Source organism: Rhinoraja longicauda, chromosome 15 (assembly GCF_053455715.1).
Source record: "Rhinoraja longicauda isolate Sanriku21f chromosome 15, sRhiLon1.1, whole genome shotgun sequence".
Taxonomy (NCBI): domain Eukaryota; kingdom Metazoa; phylum Chordata; class Chondrichthyes; order Rajiformes; family Arhynchobatidae; genus Rhinoraja; species Rhinoraja longicauda.
In genome coordinates, this window is record NC_135967.1 from 49,054,618 (window position 1) to 49,067,623 (window position 13,006).

Consider the following 13,006-nt stretch of genomic DNA (forward strand, 5'->3'; position numbering starts at 1 on the left):
AGGATCGAACCTGGGTCCCACAAGTCAAGTCAAGTCAAGTCAAATTTATTTGTCACATACACATACACGATGTGCAGTGAAATGAAAGTGGCAATGCCTGCGGGTTGTGCACAAAAAGAATGACAGTTACAGCATATAAATAAAGTTAATAAGTTACTATTAGTGTCGACAAAAAGTTAGTCTCTGGGGTTATAAAAGTTGACAGTCCTGATGGCCTGTGGGAAGAAGCTCCGTCTCATCCTCTCTGTTTTCACAGCGTGACAGCGGAGGCAGTGAGCAATATAAACTCACTGGGATATCTGTCCAATATTGAATATAAAATGACCACAGGCATAACTACGGTAGGCAGTCACAAACTTTTTTTTCCCAGGTGAAAATGTAAAAGACTAGAGAGCAAAGCCTCAAGGTGCGAGGAACAAAGTTTAAAGGCAACTAGACCAAGTGGACCCGTTGGGCCCAAACTTCCCCTACATTGGTGCAGCACCCTCTCCTCCCCCCTCCATCCCTCCTCCTCCTCCCTCCCTCCCTCCTCGCTCCTTCCCTCCCCCTCCTTCCCCCTCCCCTCCTCCTCCCTCCCCCCCCCCACTCCATCCCCTTCAACCCCCCTCAACCCCCCCCTTATCCTCCCCCCCCCTCCCTCCCTAGGAGATAGATTTAAACTTTAAAATGCGAATAACTTTAAAAATATAACACCGATTTCAATAAAACTTCTTCCATTAGCACCAAATGGGCGACGGTGCGTAAGGTGGGGCCTGAAACTGTCGCACTATCGTGCACCGCTTTGGCTGTAGTTCAGGAACAGACAAACAAACGAGAGTTTAAGTATGTAGATGTGCGGGGAAAGTTATTTTACACGGGGGGTGGGTGGGTCCCTGAACACACTGCCGGGGGGGGTGGGTGGGTCCCTGAACACACTGCCGGGGGGGGTGGGTGGGTCCCTGAACACACTGCCGGGGGGGTGGTGGGTGCCTGAACACACTGCCGGGGGGGTGGTGGGTCCCTGAACACACTGCCGGGGGGGTGGGTGGGTGCCTGAACACACTGCCGGGGGGGGTGGGTGGGTCCCTGAACACACTGCCGGGGGGGTGGTGGGTGCCTGAACACACTGCCGGGGGGGTGGTGGGTCCCTGAACACACTGCCGGGGGGGTGGGTGGGTGCCTGAACACACTGCCGGGGGGGGTGGGTGGGTCCCTGAACACACTGCCGGGGGGTGGGTGGGTGCCTGAACACACTGCCGGGGGGGTGGTGGGTCCCTGAACACACTGCGGGGGGGTGGTGGGTCCCTGAACACACTGCCGGGGGGGGGGGGGGTGGTGGGTGCCTGAACACACTGCGGGGGGGGGTGGGTCCCTGAACACACTGCGGGGGGGGGTGGGTCCCTGAACACACTGCGGGGGGGGGTGGGTCCCTGAACACACTGCGGGGGGGGTGGGTCCCTGAACACACTGCAGGGGGGGGGGGTGGGTCCCTGAACACACTGCAGGGGGGGTGGGTCCCTGAACACACTGCGGGGGGGGGTGGGTGGGTCCCTGAACACACTGCCGGGGGGGGGGGTGGGTCCCTGAACACACTGCGGGGGGGGGTGGGTCCCTGAACACACTGCAGGGGGGGTGGGTCCCTGAACACACTGCGGGGGGGGGTGGGTGGGTCCCTGAACACACTGCCGGGGGGGGGGGTGGGTCCCTGAACACACTGCGGGGGGGGGGGGGGTGGGTCCCTGAACACACTGCGGGGGGGTGGGTCCCTGAACACACTGCGGGGTGGGTGGGTCCCTGAACACACTGCGGGGGGGGGGTGGGTCCCTGAACACACTGCCGGGGGGGGGGGGTGGGTCCCTGAACACACTGCAGGATGGGGGGGGGTGGGTCCCTGAACACACTGCGGGGGGGGTGGGTCCCTGAACACACTGCGGGGGGGGGGGTGGGTGGGTCCCTGAACACACTGCGGGGGGGTGGGTCCCTGAACACACTGCGGGGGGGGGGGGGGTGGGTCCCTGAACACACTGCGGGGGGGTGGGTCCCTGAACACACTGCGGGGGGGGGGGGGGGTGGGTCCCTGAACACACTGCGGGGGGGGGTGGGTGCCTGAACACACTGCGGGGGGGTGGTGGGTCCCTGAACACACTGCCGGGGGGGGTGGTGGGTCCCTGAACACACTGCGGGGGGGTGGTGGGTCCCTGAACACACTGTGGGGGGTGGTGGGTCCCTGAACACACTGCGGGGGGGGGGGGGGGGGGGTGGGTCCCTGAACACACTGCGGGGGGGTGGTGGGTCCCTGAACACACTGCGGGGGGGGGTGGGTGCCTGAACACACTGCGGGGGGGTGGTGGGTCCCTGAACACACTGCCGGGGGGGGTGGTGGGTCCCTGAACACACTGCGGGGGGGTGGTGGGTCCCTGAACACACTGCGGGGGGGGGGGGGGGTGGGTCCCTGAACACACTGCGGGGGGGTGGTGGGTCCCTGAACACACTGCCGGGGGGGTGGGTCCCTGAACACACTGTGGGGGGGTGGGTGGGTGCCTGAACACACTGCGGGGGGGGGGCGGTGGTGGGTCCCTGAACACACTGCCGGGGGGGTGGGTGGTGGGTCCCTGAACACACTGCCGGGGGGGTGGGTGCCAGAACACACTGCGGGGGGGGGTGGGTCCCTGAACACACTGCGGGGGGGGTGGTGGGTCCCTGAACACACTGCGGGGGGGGGGTCCCTGAACACACTGCCGGGGGGTGGGTCCCTGAACACACTGCGGGGGGGGGGGGGGTGGGTCCCTGAACACACTGCGGGGGGGGGGGGGGGGGTGGGTGCCTGAACACACTGCGGGGGGGTGGTGGGTCCTTGAACACACTGCGGGGGGGTGGTGGGTCCCTGAACACACTGCGGGGGGGTGGTGGGTCCTTGAACACACTGCGGGGGGGTGGTGGGTCCCTGAACACACTGCGGGGGGTGGGTGGGTCCCTGAACACACTGCGGGGGGTGGTGGTGGGTCCCTGAACACACTGCCGGGGGGGTGGGTCCCTGAACACACTGTGGGGGGGGTGGGTGGGTGCCTGAACAAACTGCGGGGGGGGGGTGGTGGGTCCCTGAACACACTGCGGGGGGTGGGTGGGTCCCTGAACACACTGCGGGGGGGTGGTGGGTCCCTGAACACACTGCGGGGGGGGGGGGGGGGTGGGTCCCTGAACACACTGCGGGGGGGGGGGGTCCCTGAACACACTGCCGGGGGGGTGGGTCCCTGAACACACTGTGGGGGGGGTGGGTGGGTGCCTGAACACACTGCGGGGGGGGGGGTGGTGGGTCCCTGAACACACTGCGGGGGGTGGGTGGGTCCCTGAACACACTGCGGGGGGTGGTGGTGGGTCCCTGAACACACTGCGGGGGGGGGGGGGGGGGGGGTGGGTCCCTGAACACACTGCGGGGGGGGGTCCCTGAACACACTGCGGGGGGTGGGTGGGTCCCTGAACACACTGCGGGGGGTGGTGGTGGTGAAGGCAGATGTGAACGTGGCATTTAAGAGACATTTAGATAGACACAGGGTATGGATCACGTGCAGAGGAGATGAGTATAACTTGTTCATCGTGTTATTATCGAAACATATAAGATTATTAAGGGGTTGGACACGTTAGAGGCAGGAAACATGTTCCCAATGTTGGGGGAGTCCTGAACCAGGGGCCACAGTTTAAGAATAAGGGGTAGGCCATTTAGAACGGAGATGAGGAAAAACCTTTTCAGTCAGAGAGTTGTGAATCTGTGGAATTCTCTGCCTCAGAAGGCAGTGGGGGGCAATTCTCTGAATGCATTCAAGAGAGAGCTAGATAGAGCTCTTAAGGATGGCGGAGTCAGGGGGTATGGGGAGAAGGCAGGAACGGGGTACTGATTGGGAATGATCAGCCATGACCACATTGAATGGCAGTGTTGGCTCGAAGGGCTGAATGGCCTCCTCCTGCACCTATTGTCTATTGACTATTGTCTATTTAAATGTTGTGGTAATGAACTACCTCCTCTGGCATCTCGTTCCATATGACCTCCATATTCTGAGTAAAAATGGTGCCCCTCGAGTTCTGATTAAATCTTTCCCTTTTCACCTCAAATCTATGTCCTCTGGATCTTGATTCCCCTTTCCCGGTTTAAAGACTGTGCATTCACCTGATCTATTCCCCTCGTGATTTTATACACCTCTATAAGTACACCCTCCATCCTCCTGTTCTCCAATAGACAATAGGTGCAGGAGTAGGCCATTCGGCCCTTTGAGCCAGCACCACCATTCACTGTGGTCATGGCTGATCATTCTCAATCAGTACCCCGTTCCTGCCCTCTCCCCATACCCCCTGACTGCGCTATCTTTAAGAGCTCTATCTAGCTCTCTCTTGAAAGGAGAGAGCTAGATAGAGCTCTTAAAGATCTACTCCAGGGGTTAGAGTCCAAGCCAGCCCAAGCTCTCCCTGCAGTTCAGGCCTTCGAGTCTTGCAACATCCTTGTAAATCTTCTCTGCAAGTTTTCCAGGGTGACTAAAACAATATATTTTTGGTCGACTGAGAAGCTGGCTCCCATGGTAATGCAAATGTTTACGGAGCACTCCAGGTTAATAACAATGAGGTAGTCACATCAGTTTGTGTATTCAGCCGAAGTGTACATGATTACAGGGACTCTTGCACAGCTCCCTGCCAATAAACCAATAAACTCAGCAGCCCAGATAATCTATGTAGGGATGGTGCCAATTCCCAATCAGCAATGCAGGAGGTTACTACCTGTGTGGAACCAGTTTTGCAAAAAGCCGTCAAAACAAAAAACGTTGGGATGTTCTGATGGATTAATGTTTTCTACATGTTAATTATGTCTGTCTAAAGCAAAAGCATTAGATGGTGAAATGTAATCGCACAGAGCATGAACAAGGGAATAAACTATCAATTGCAACTGAACACACAATGCTGGGGGAACTCAGCGGGTCAGGCATCATCTGTGGAGGGGATGGACAGGTGACATTTTGGTTTCAGACTAAAGAATGGTCTCCGTAGTCAGGATTGAACCCGGGTCTCCGGCGTTGCATTCGCTGTAAGGCAGCAACTCTACCGCTGCGCCACCGTGCCGCCCTACACAATTGCCCTCCATATCTATATGTTATTAAAAATCTCATCCTGTACACCAATCAGCCAAAACATTACGACCAGATGAGCCAAAACATTACGCCCACCTGCCTAATATGCTGTTGGTCCTCTGTGTGCAGCCCCATACGCAGCAGGGTGTGATACACTGTGTATTGTGACACATTCCTCCCGTGACCACCATTAACATTTTCTGTGACTTGTGCCACAGTCGACCTTCTGTCGGTTCGGACCAGACGGGATAGCCTTTGTTGCCCTCGCGCATCGATGAGCCTTGGGCGCCCAACACCCTGTCTGTCGCCGGTTTGTGGTTTGTCCCTCCTCGGACCACTGTCGGTCGGTACTCACCACTGCTGACCGGGAGCACCCCACAAGCCTTGCCGTTTCAGTGATGCTCTGACCCAGTCGTCTGGCCATAACAATTTGGCCCTTGTCAAAGTCGCTCAGGTCTTTACTCCTGCCCATTTCTCCTACATCCAACACATCAACTTCAAGAACTGACTGTTCACTTGCTGCCTAATATATCCCACCCCTTGACAGGTGCCATTGTAACAAGATAATCAATGTTATTCAATTCGCCTGTCAGTGGTCATAATGTTTTGGCTGATCGGTATGTAAATATATATATGTATGTTCACGAAATACAGCCAACACGGTACACGATAGTGCAACAATTTTATGGGCACCTTAATCACCACTCACTCACCTGTGGTGTGCAGTATCAAGTTCCGTTCAAATTGTTGCGCCATCATGTACCATTTTGGCTGTATTTTGAGAACATACATATATATATAGAAAATAACTGCAGATGCTGGTACAAATCGAAGGTATTTCTTTCACAAAGTGCTGGAGTAACTCGACAGGTTAGGCAGCATCTCAGGAGAGAAGGAATGGGTGACGTTTCGGGTCGAGACCCTTCTTCAGTCTGAAAAAGGGTTTCGATCCGAAACGTCACCCATTCCTTCTCTCCCGAGATGCTGCCTAACCTGTCGAGTTACTCCAGCACTTTATATATATATATTTATATATACACACAAGATGAGATCGCTATTTTGATCTAATACTTCCATGTTCATCTTGCATCACAACGGGACCCTAACAGATCCACAGGGTCGTCTAATCTCCTTTAAACTTTACCCCTCTCTTCCCTCTAGTCTTTGATGTTTCCCTTCTGAGCAAAATGTTCTGACCTAACCTATCGATGTAATATTGTCTCACCTACCTACGCCTCTCATAATTTTACAGACTGTTCATTGATAGTTGATGTAATTTTATATACTTTTTATACATAGTTCTGATGTAAACGCTGCTCCTCAGAAGCCGCCTGACTTGCTATGTTTCTAACGTTCTACTTCTATTTCCCATTCTAGCATCTGCAATCATTTTGATTGTCAGACTTCAGGGATACAGCACGGAAACAGGCCCTTCGGCCCACCCAGTCCGCGCCAACCAGCAATCGCCCCGTACACTAGCACTATCCTACACACACGAGGGACAATTTACAGCTTGCGGAAACCAAGTAACCTGCAAACGTGCACATCTTTGGGATGTGGGAGGAAACCGGAGCACCCAGAGGAAACCCACGCGATCACGAGGAGAACGTGCAAACTCCACACCGACAGCGCCCATAGTCAAGATTGAGCCCTAGTGAAGATTACTTGATTGAAGGAGAGATGGATTTACTCAGCAGGTCAGGCAGCATCTGCGAAGGGTGAAACTAAGCTCATATTTCAGTTCCCTCTGCACAGAGGCTGCCTGACCTGTTGAGTACATCCAGCACTCCTGGTTTGGCACTAACGTTTCAAGGATCCGCGCTCTTTCTCCGCTCAGTTACCTTGTTGGAATCCTGAATGATTTTCACATTCTCTGCTCCAAACTTATCGCCGTACAGTTTGAGGAGCCTCTCTGAGATTTCGGGCAATTTCGTCAGCTTGGGTTCCTTGTAGATGTACTCGTTGCCATCCTCCTCTTCAAAGAAGGCCTTCAAAACAGAAAGCAAGAGACGCAGTTTAGTTTTTTAGTTTAGAGATTTAGATTTTTAGATTTAGAGAAACAGCGCAGAAACAGGCCCTTCGGCCCACCGGGTCCGCGCCGCCCAGCGATCCCCGCACATTAACACTATCCTACACACACTAGGGACAATTTATTTTACATTTGCCCAGCCAATTAACCGACATATCTGTACGTCTTTGGAGTGTGGGAGGAAACCGAAGATCTCGGAGAAAACCCACGCATGTCACGGGGAGAACGTAAAACTCCGTACAGACGGCGCCCGTAATCAGGATCGAACCTGAGTCTCCGGCGCTGCATTCGCTGTAAGGCAGCAACTCTACCGCTGCTCCACCGTGCCGAAATACAGCGTGGAAACTGGCCCCTCGGCCCAGGGAGCCCATGGTGACTAGCGATCACCTGACTAGTTCTGTCCCACACACTCGGGACACTATATTGAAGCCAATTAACCTACAAACCTGCTTGTCTTTGGAATGTGGCGGTGTGGCCCGGTCACGACCAGAGAGCAGTGCTGAAGTACCTTCTCCCTCATTGGTGACCCTCGGACTATCCTTGATCGGACTATCCTTGATCGGACTCTGCTGGCTTTACCTCGCACTAAACGTTATTCCCTTATCATGCATCTGTACACTGTAAACGGCTCGATTGTAATCATGTGTTGTCTTTCTGCTGACTGGATCGCGCGCAACAAAAAGCTTTTCACTGTACCTCGGTACACGTGACAATAAATGGAACCGAACCCTGACCTGCCCGTAGAAGGCCACACGGAAAAACGTGCCCAGCAGCCGCCGGCCCGTGCGAAGGACTTGAATTATCTTCTTGTAAGCTTCGTTCAAGGTGTTGTACACGAAGGACAGCTTCTAAAGTAAAGAGACAAGGACCAGTCAGCAGGTTCATGAGGTCTGAGTAACAATGTGCAGCAGTTACTGGGTAACAATGTGCGGGAATCAGAGTAATAACGTGCCGGAATCAGAGTAAACTCTGCACAGACAGCACCCGTAGTCAGGATCAAACCCGGGTCAAATCCGGATCAAACCCGGACACTGTAGGCCCGGACAGTGTGGGCCCGGAGGCTGTGGGCCCGGACGCTGTGGGCCCGGACAGTGTGGGCCCGGAGGCTGTGGGCCCGGACGCTGTGGGCCCGGAGGCTGTAGGCCCGGAGGCTGTGGGCCCGGACAGTGTGGGCCCGGACGCTGTGGGCCCGGACGCTGTGGGCCCGGAGGCTGTGGGCCCGGACGCTGTGGGCCCGGACGCTGTGGGCCCGGAGGCTGTGGGCCCGGAGGCTGTGGGCCCGGACAGTGTGGGCCCGGAGGCTGTGGGCCCGGACACTGTGGGCCCGGAGGCTGTGGGCCCGGAGGCTGTGGGCCCGGACACTGTGGGCCCGGACACTGTGGGCCCGGACACTGTGGGCCCGGACACTGTGGGCCCGGAGGCCCGGGCACCGCCTAACGGAGGTTGCGTTGCAACCTGCCTCCCGGCCCGGGCGGCCGCCATTGGTGGAGCGGGAGCACGTGGCCGCAGGCTGGGTGAGGTCACGTGGGGCGCGGGGCGGTGACGTCACCTTGTCCCGTATTTGGGAGTGGGATATCAGGGCTCTGCATGTCCGTGTCCCCAGCAACAGCTAGAATGTTCCGGCAGCGCTCCATCTCCTCTCACCTCAAAGTCCCGGCGACGCTCGTAGATGGGGATGATGAGCTTGTAGATGACGGCCATTAGCTCGTAGCGCTCAGCGTTCCAAAGCCCGTCCACACACTGCTCCAGCAACTCCACCAGCGTATCCTGCAGGCACACGGCAACGGTCAGCAGCCCGCACCTCCACGTACACGGGCCGCGCGTGGGCGTGAGAGAGTGACAGTGTGTGTGACAGAGTGAGCCAGAGTGAGAGAGTGAGCGCGTAAGAGTGAGTGTGAGAGTGCGAGAGTGAGCAAGTGTGTGAGAGTGTGCGAGAGTGAGTGAGTGTGTGTGAGCAGGAGTGAGTGTGAGCGAGTGTGAGAGTGCGTGAGACCGAGAGTGTGTGATAGTGAGTGCAAGAGTGAGAGAGAGCGAGAGTGAGTGAGTGTGAGAGCGTGTGGGGGAGAGCGAGTGTGAGAGTGAGTGTGAGAACGTGTGGGGGAGAGTGAGTGTGAGAGTGAGTGTGAGTGAGTGGTGTTCCTCCAGTTTGCGGTGGGCCTCACTATGGCACTGGAGGAGGCCCAAGACAGAAAGGTCAGACTGGGAGTGGGAGGGGGAGTTGAAGTGCTGAGCCACTGGGAGATCAGGTTGGTTAAGGCGGACTGAGTGAAGGTGTTGAGCGAAGCGATCGCCGAGCCTGCGTTTGGTTTCGCCGATGTAAATAAGTTGACATCTGGAGCAGCGGATACAATAGATGAGGTTGGAGGAGGTGCAGGTGAACCTCTGTCTCACCTGGAAAGACTGTTTGGGTCCTTGGATGGAGTCAAGGGGGGAGGTAAAGGGACAGGTGTTGCATCTCCTGCGGTTGCAGAGGAAAGTGCCCGGGGATGGGGTGGTTTGGGTAGGAAGGGACGAGTGGACCAGGGAGTTACGGAGGGAACGGTCTCTGTGGAACGCAGAGAGGGGAGGGGATGGGAAGATATGGCCAGTGGTGGGGTCCCGTTGTGGGTGACGGAAATGTTGGCGGATGATATGTTGGATACTCTGGCTGGTGGGGTGGAAGGTGAGAACGAGGGGTATTCTGTCCTTGTTACGAGTGGGGGGAGGGGGAGCAAGAGCGGAGCTGCGGGATGTAGAAGAGACGGGTCGAGCCGCTGCCTCACAGCGCCAGAGACGCGGGTTCCATCCCCTGTACGGGTGTTGTCAGCCCCTGTACGGAGTTTGTACGTTCCCCTTTGACCACGTGGGTTTTCTCCGGGTGCTCCGGTTTCCTCCCACACTCCAAAGTCGTGCAGGGCTGTTGGTTAACTGGCTTCTGTTCCTAATGTGTAGGATGGTGTTAGTGTGAACGGGCTGGTCGGAGTGGACTCAGTGGGTGGAAGGGCCTGTTTCCATGCTGTATCGAAAACTAAAAGTGTAATTACTCTCTTGTCCCCAAGTATAATTGTGCCTCGATGCAATAAGAGTTTTACTGATTGCAAAGTAAGATCTCGCTCAACCTTGGCACATGTGGCTATAAACTACCACTGAACCATTGGAACAAACAGAGTCTGAACCTCACCTCCTGTTTACCAATTATACTCAGAGTGATACAGTGTGGAAACAGGCCCTTCAGCCCAAATTGCCCACACCGCCCAACATGTCCCAGCTACACTAGTCATAGAGTGATACAGTGTGGAAACAGGCCCTTCAGCCCAACTTGCCCACACCGCCCAACATGTCCCAGCTACACTAGTCATAGAGTGATACAGTGTGGAAACAGGCCCTTCAGCCCAACTTGCCCACACCGCCCAACATGTCCCAGCTACACTAGTCATAGAGTGATACAGTGTGGAAACAGGCCCTTCAGCCCAACTTGCCCACACCGCCCAACATGTCCCAGCTACACTAGTCATAGAGTGATACAGTGTGGAAACAGGCCCTTCAGCCCAACTTGCCCACACCGCCCAACATGTCCCAGCTACACTAGTCCCACCTGCCTGCGTTTGGTCCATATCCCTCTAAACCTGTCCTATCCGTGTACCTGTCTAACCGTTTCTTCAAGGTTTCAAGGTCTCAGGGTTTTAAGGTCAGCTTATTGTCACGTGTACCAATTAAGGTACAGTGAAATTCAAATGACCATACAGCCATACTAAAAAACAAGCAACATAAAAGTTAACATAAACATCCACCACTCTTAAACGTTGGGACAGTCCCAGCCTCCACTCTCTCCTCTGGCAGCTTGTTCCATACGCCCGCCACCCTCTGTGTGAAAAGGTTATGCCTCTGATGCCTATTACATTTTTTCCCCTTCACCTTAAACCTCTGGTCCTTGATTCCCTTACTCTGTGCAAGAGACTCTGTGTACGAAGGAACTGCAGATGCTGGTTTAAACCGAAGATAGACCGAAAAAGCTGGAGTAACTCAACGGGACTGGCAGCATCTCTGGAGAGAAGGAATGGGTGATGTTTCAGATCAAGACCCTTGTGTTTACCTGATCCATTCCTCTCATGATTTTATACACCTCTATAAGAACACCCCTCATCCTCCTGCTCTCCAAGGAATAGAGTCCCAGCCTACTCAACCTCTCCCTGTAGCTCACACCCTCGAGTCATAGAAACATAGAAAATAGGTGCAGGAGTAGGCCATTCGGCCCTTCGAGCCTGCACCGCCATTCAATATGATCATGGCTGGTCATCCAGCTCAGTAACCTGTACCTGCCTTCTCTCCATACCCCCTGATCCCTTTAGCCACAAGGGCCACATCTAACTCCCTCTTAAATATAGCCAATGAACTGGCCTCAACTACCTTCTGTGGCAGAGAATTCCACAGATTCACCACTCTCTGTGTGAAGAAATGAGTCCTGGCAACATTCTCGTAGATCTTCTCCGAACCTTCTCCAGCTTGACAACATCTTTCCTATAACACGGTGCGCACAATTATGATGAAACATGAATGGAGTTTGATGCAGATAAATGTAAGCTGTGGCATTTTGGAAAGTCAAATCGGGGCAGAACGTTGACAGTGAAGGGCAGGACCCTGGGGAGTGTTGTGGAACAGAGGGATCCAGTACAGGCTCATAGTTCCCTGAAATCGGCCTCACAAATAGACGTGGTGGTCAAGAAGGCTTTCGGGACATTGCCCTTGTTACGGGTGTATAGCTGAAGAAACTCCACTATATCTCTGAACACTAAACGCACGGTGGCGCAGCGGTAGAGTTGCTGCCTTACAGCAAATGCAGCGCTGGAGACTCAGGTTCGATCCTGACTACGGGCGCCGTCTGTACGGAGTTTGCACGTTCTCCCCGTGACCTGCGTGGGTTTTCTCCGAGATCTTCGGTTTCCTCCCACACTCCAAAGACGTGCAGGTTTGTAGGTTAATTGGCTGGGCAAATGTAAAAATTGTCCCCAGTGTGTGTAGGATAGTGTTAATGTGCGGGGATCGCTGGGCGGCACGGTCCCGGTGGGCCGAAGGGCCTGTTTCCGCGCTGTATCTCTAAATCTAAATCTAAATAGCCTGACCATTACAACATTTACTCCAGCATTTGGTAAATAAATACTTTTGAGTGCTGCCTGACCTGCTGAGTTACTCCAGCATTTTTTGAATAAATACTTTCGATTTGTACCAGCATCTGCAGTTATTTTCTTATATTACAACATTTACAATCAGCTCTTGTTTACAAAAACTATCTCTGGCAGTTTTTTAACCCTCGACTTTCATCTGGTCCAGATTGTTGCCAAAGCAAAAGAGAAACTCACAAACCACCATAAACCACTCCGGGTAAACATTAATCTGGAGTAATTAACTCCTAAATAGTCTTGCTGGAATTGGGAGTGGCTCAATCACTTCCTTAAATGCCCGTGAACTCTTAAAGCAGTTCTGTCCTGAAGCATCGCCCATGGCCCCATGGCCCCATGGCCCCATCGCCCATGGCCCCATCGCCCATGGCCCCATCGCCCATGGCCCCATGGCCCCATGGCCCCATCGCCCATGGCCCCATCGCCCATGGCCCCATCGCCCATGGCCCATGGCCCCATCGCCCATGGCCCCATGGCCCCATCGCCCATGGCCCCATCGCCCATGGCCCCATCGCCCATGGCCCCAAAGACCAGCGGTGCTGTTTGGAGCAATTCTTGGTTCTTGGTCCTCCAAAATATTCCAGATGGAATTTAAACTGGAGGTGGCGGAGTATGGACTTAAGCAAGAAGGGCTTCTTGGGGAAGAGCTGCCTTAAATGTAGTTGCGTCTGGTTGAGTAACTACAGTAGGGTGAAGACTATTCCATGCTTTAATTGTGTGAGAAGAATGAA

General features: G+C 55.0%; 1 protein-coding gene across 1 annotated transcript in view; it reads right to left on the bottom strand.

Annotated features, from left to right (window-relative positions):
• Positions 1–716: 716 nt before the first annotated feature.
• The window catches only part of LOC144600301 (dedicator of cytokinesis protein 11-like), a 146,730-nt gene continuing 134,440 nt past the window's right edge, over positions 717–13,006 (bottom strand). Inside the window, exons 46-49 of the mRNA XM_078411868.1 lie at positions 8,764–8,886; positions 7,854–7,967; positions 6,932–7,078; positions 717–785 (exon numbers count right to left, since the gene is read on the bottom strand). Of these exons, the coding sequence (XP_078267994.1) occupies positions 717–785; positions 6,932–7,078; positions 7,854–7,967; positions 8,764–8,886 (453 nt within the window). The remainder of the gene's footprint in view (positions 786–6,931; positions 7,079–7,853; positions 7,968–8,763; positions 8,887–13,006) is intronic.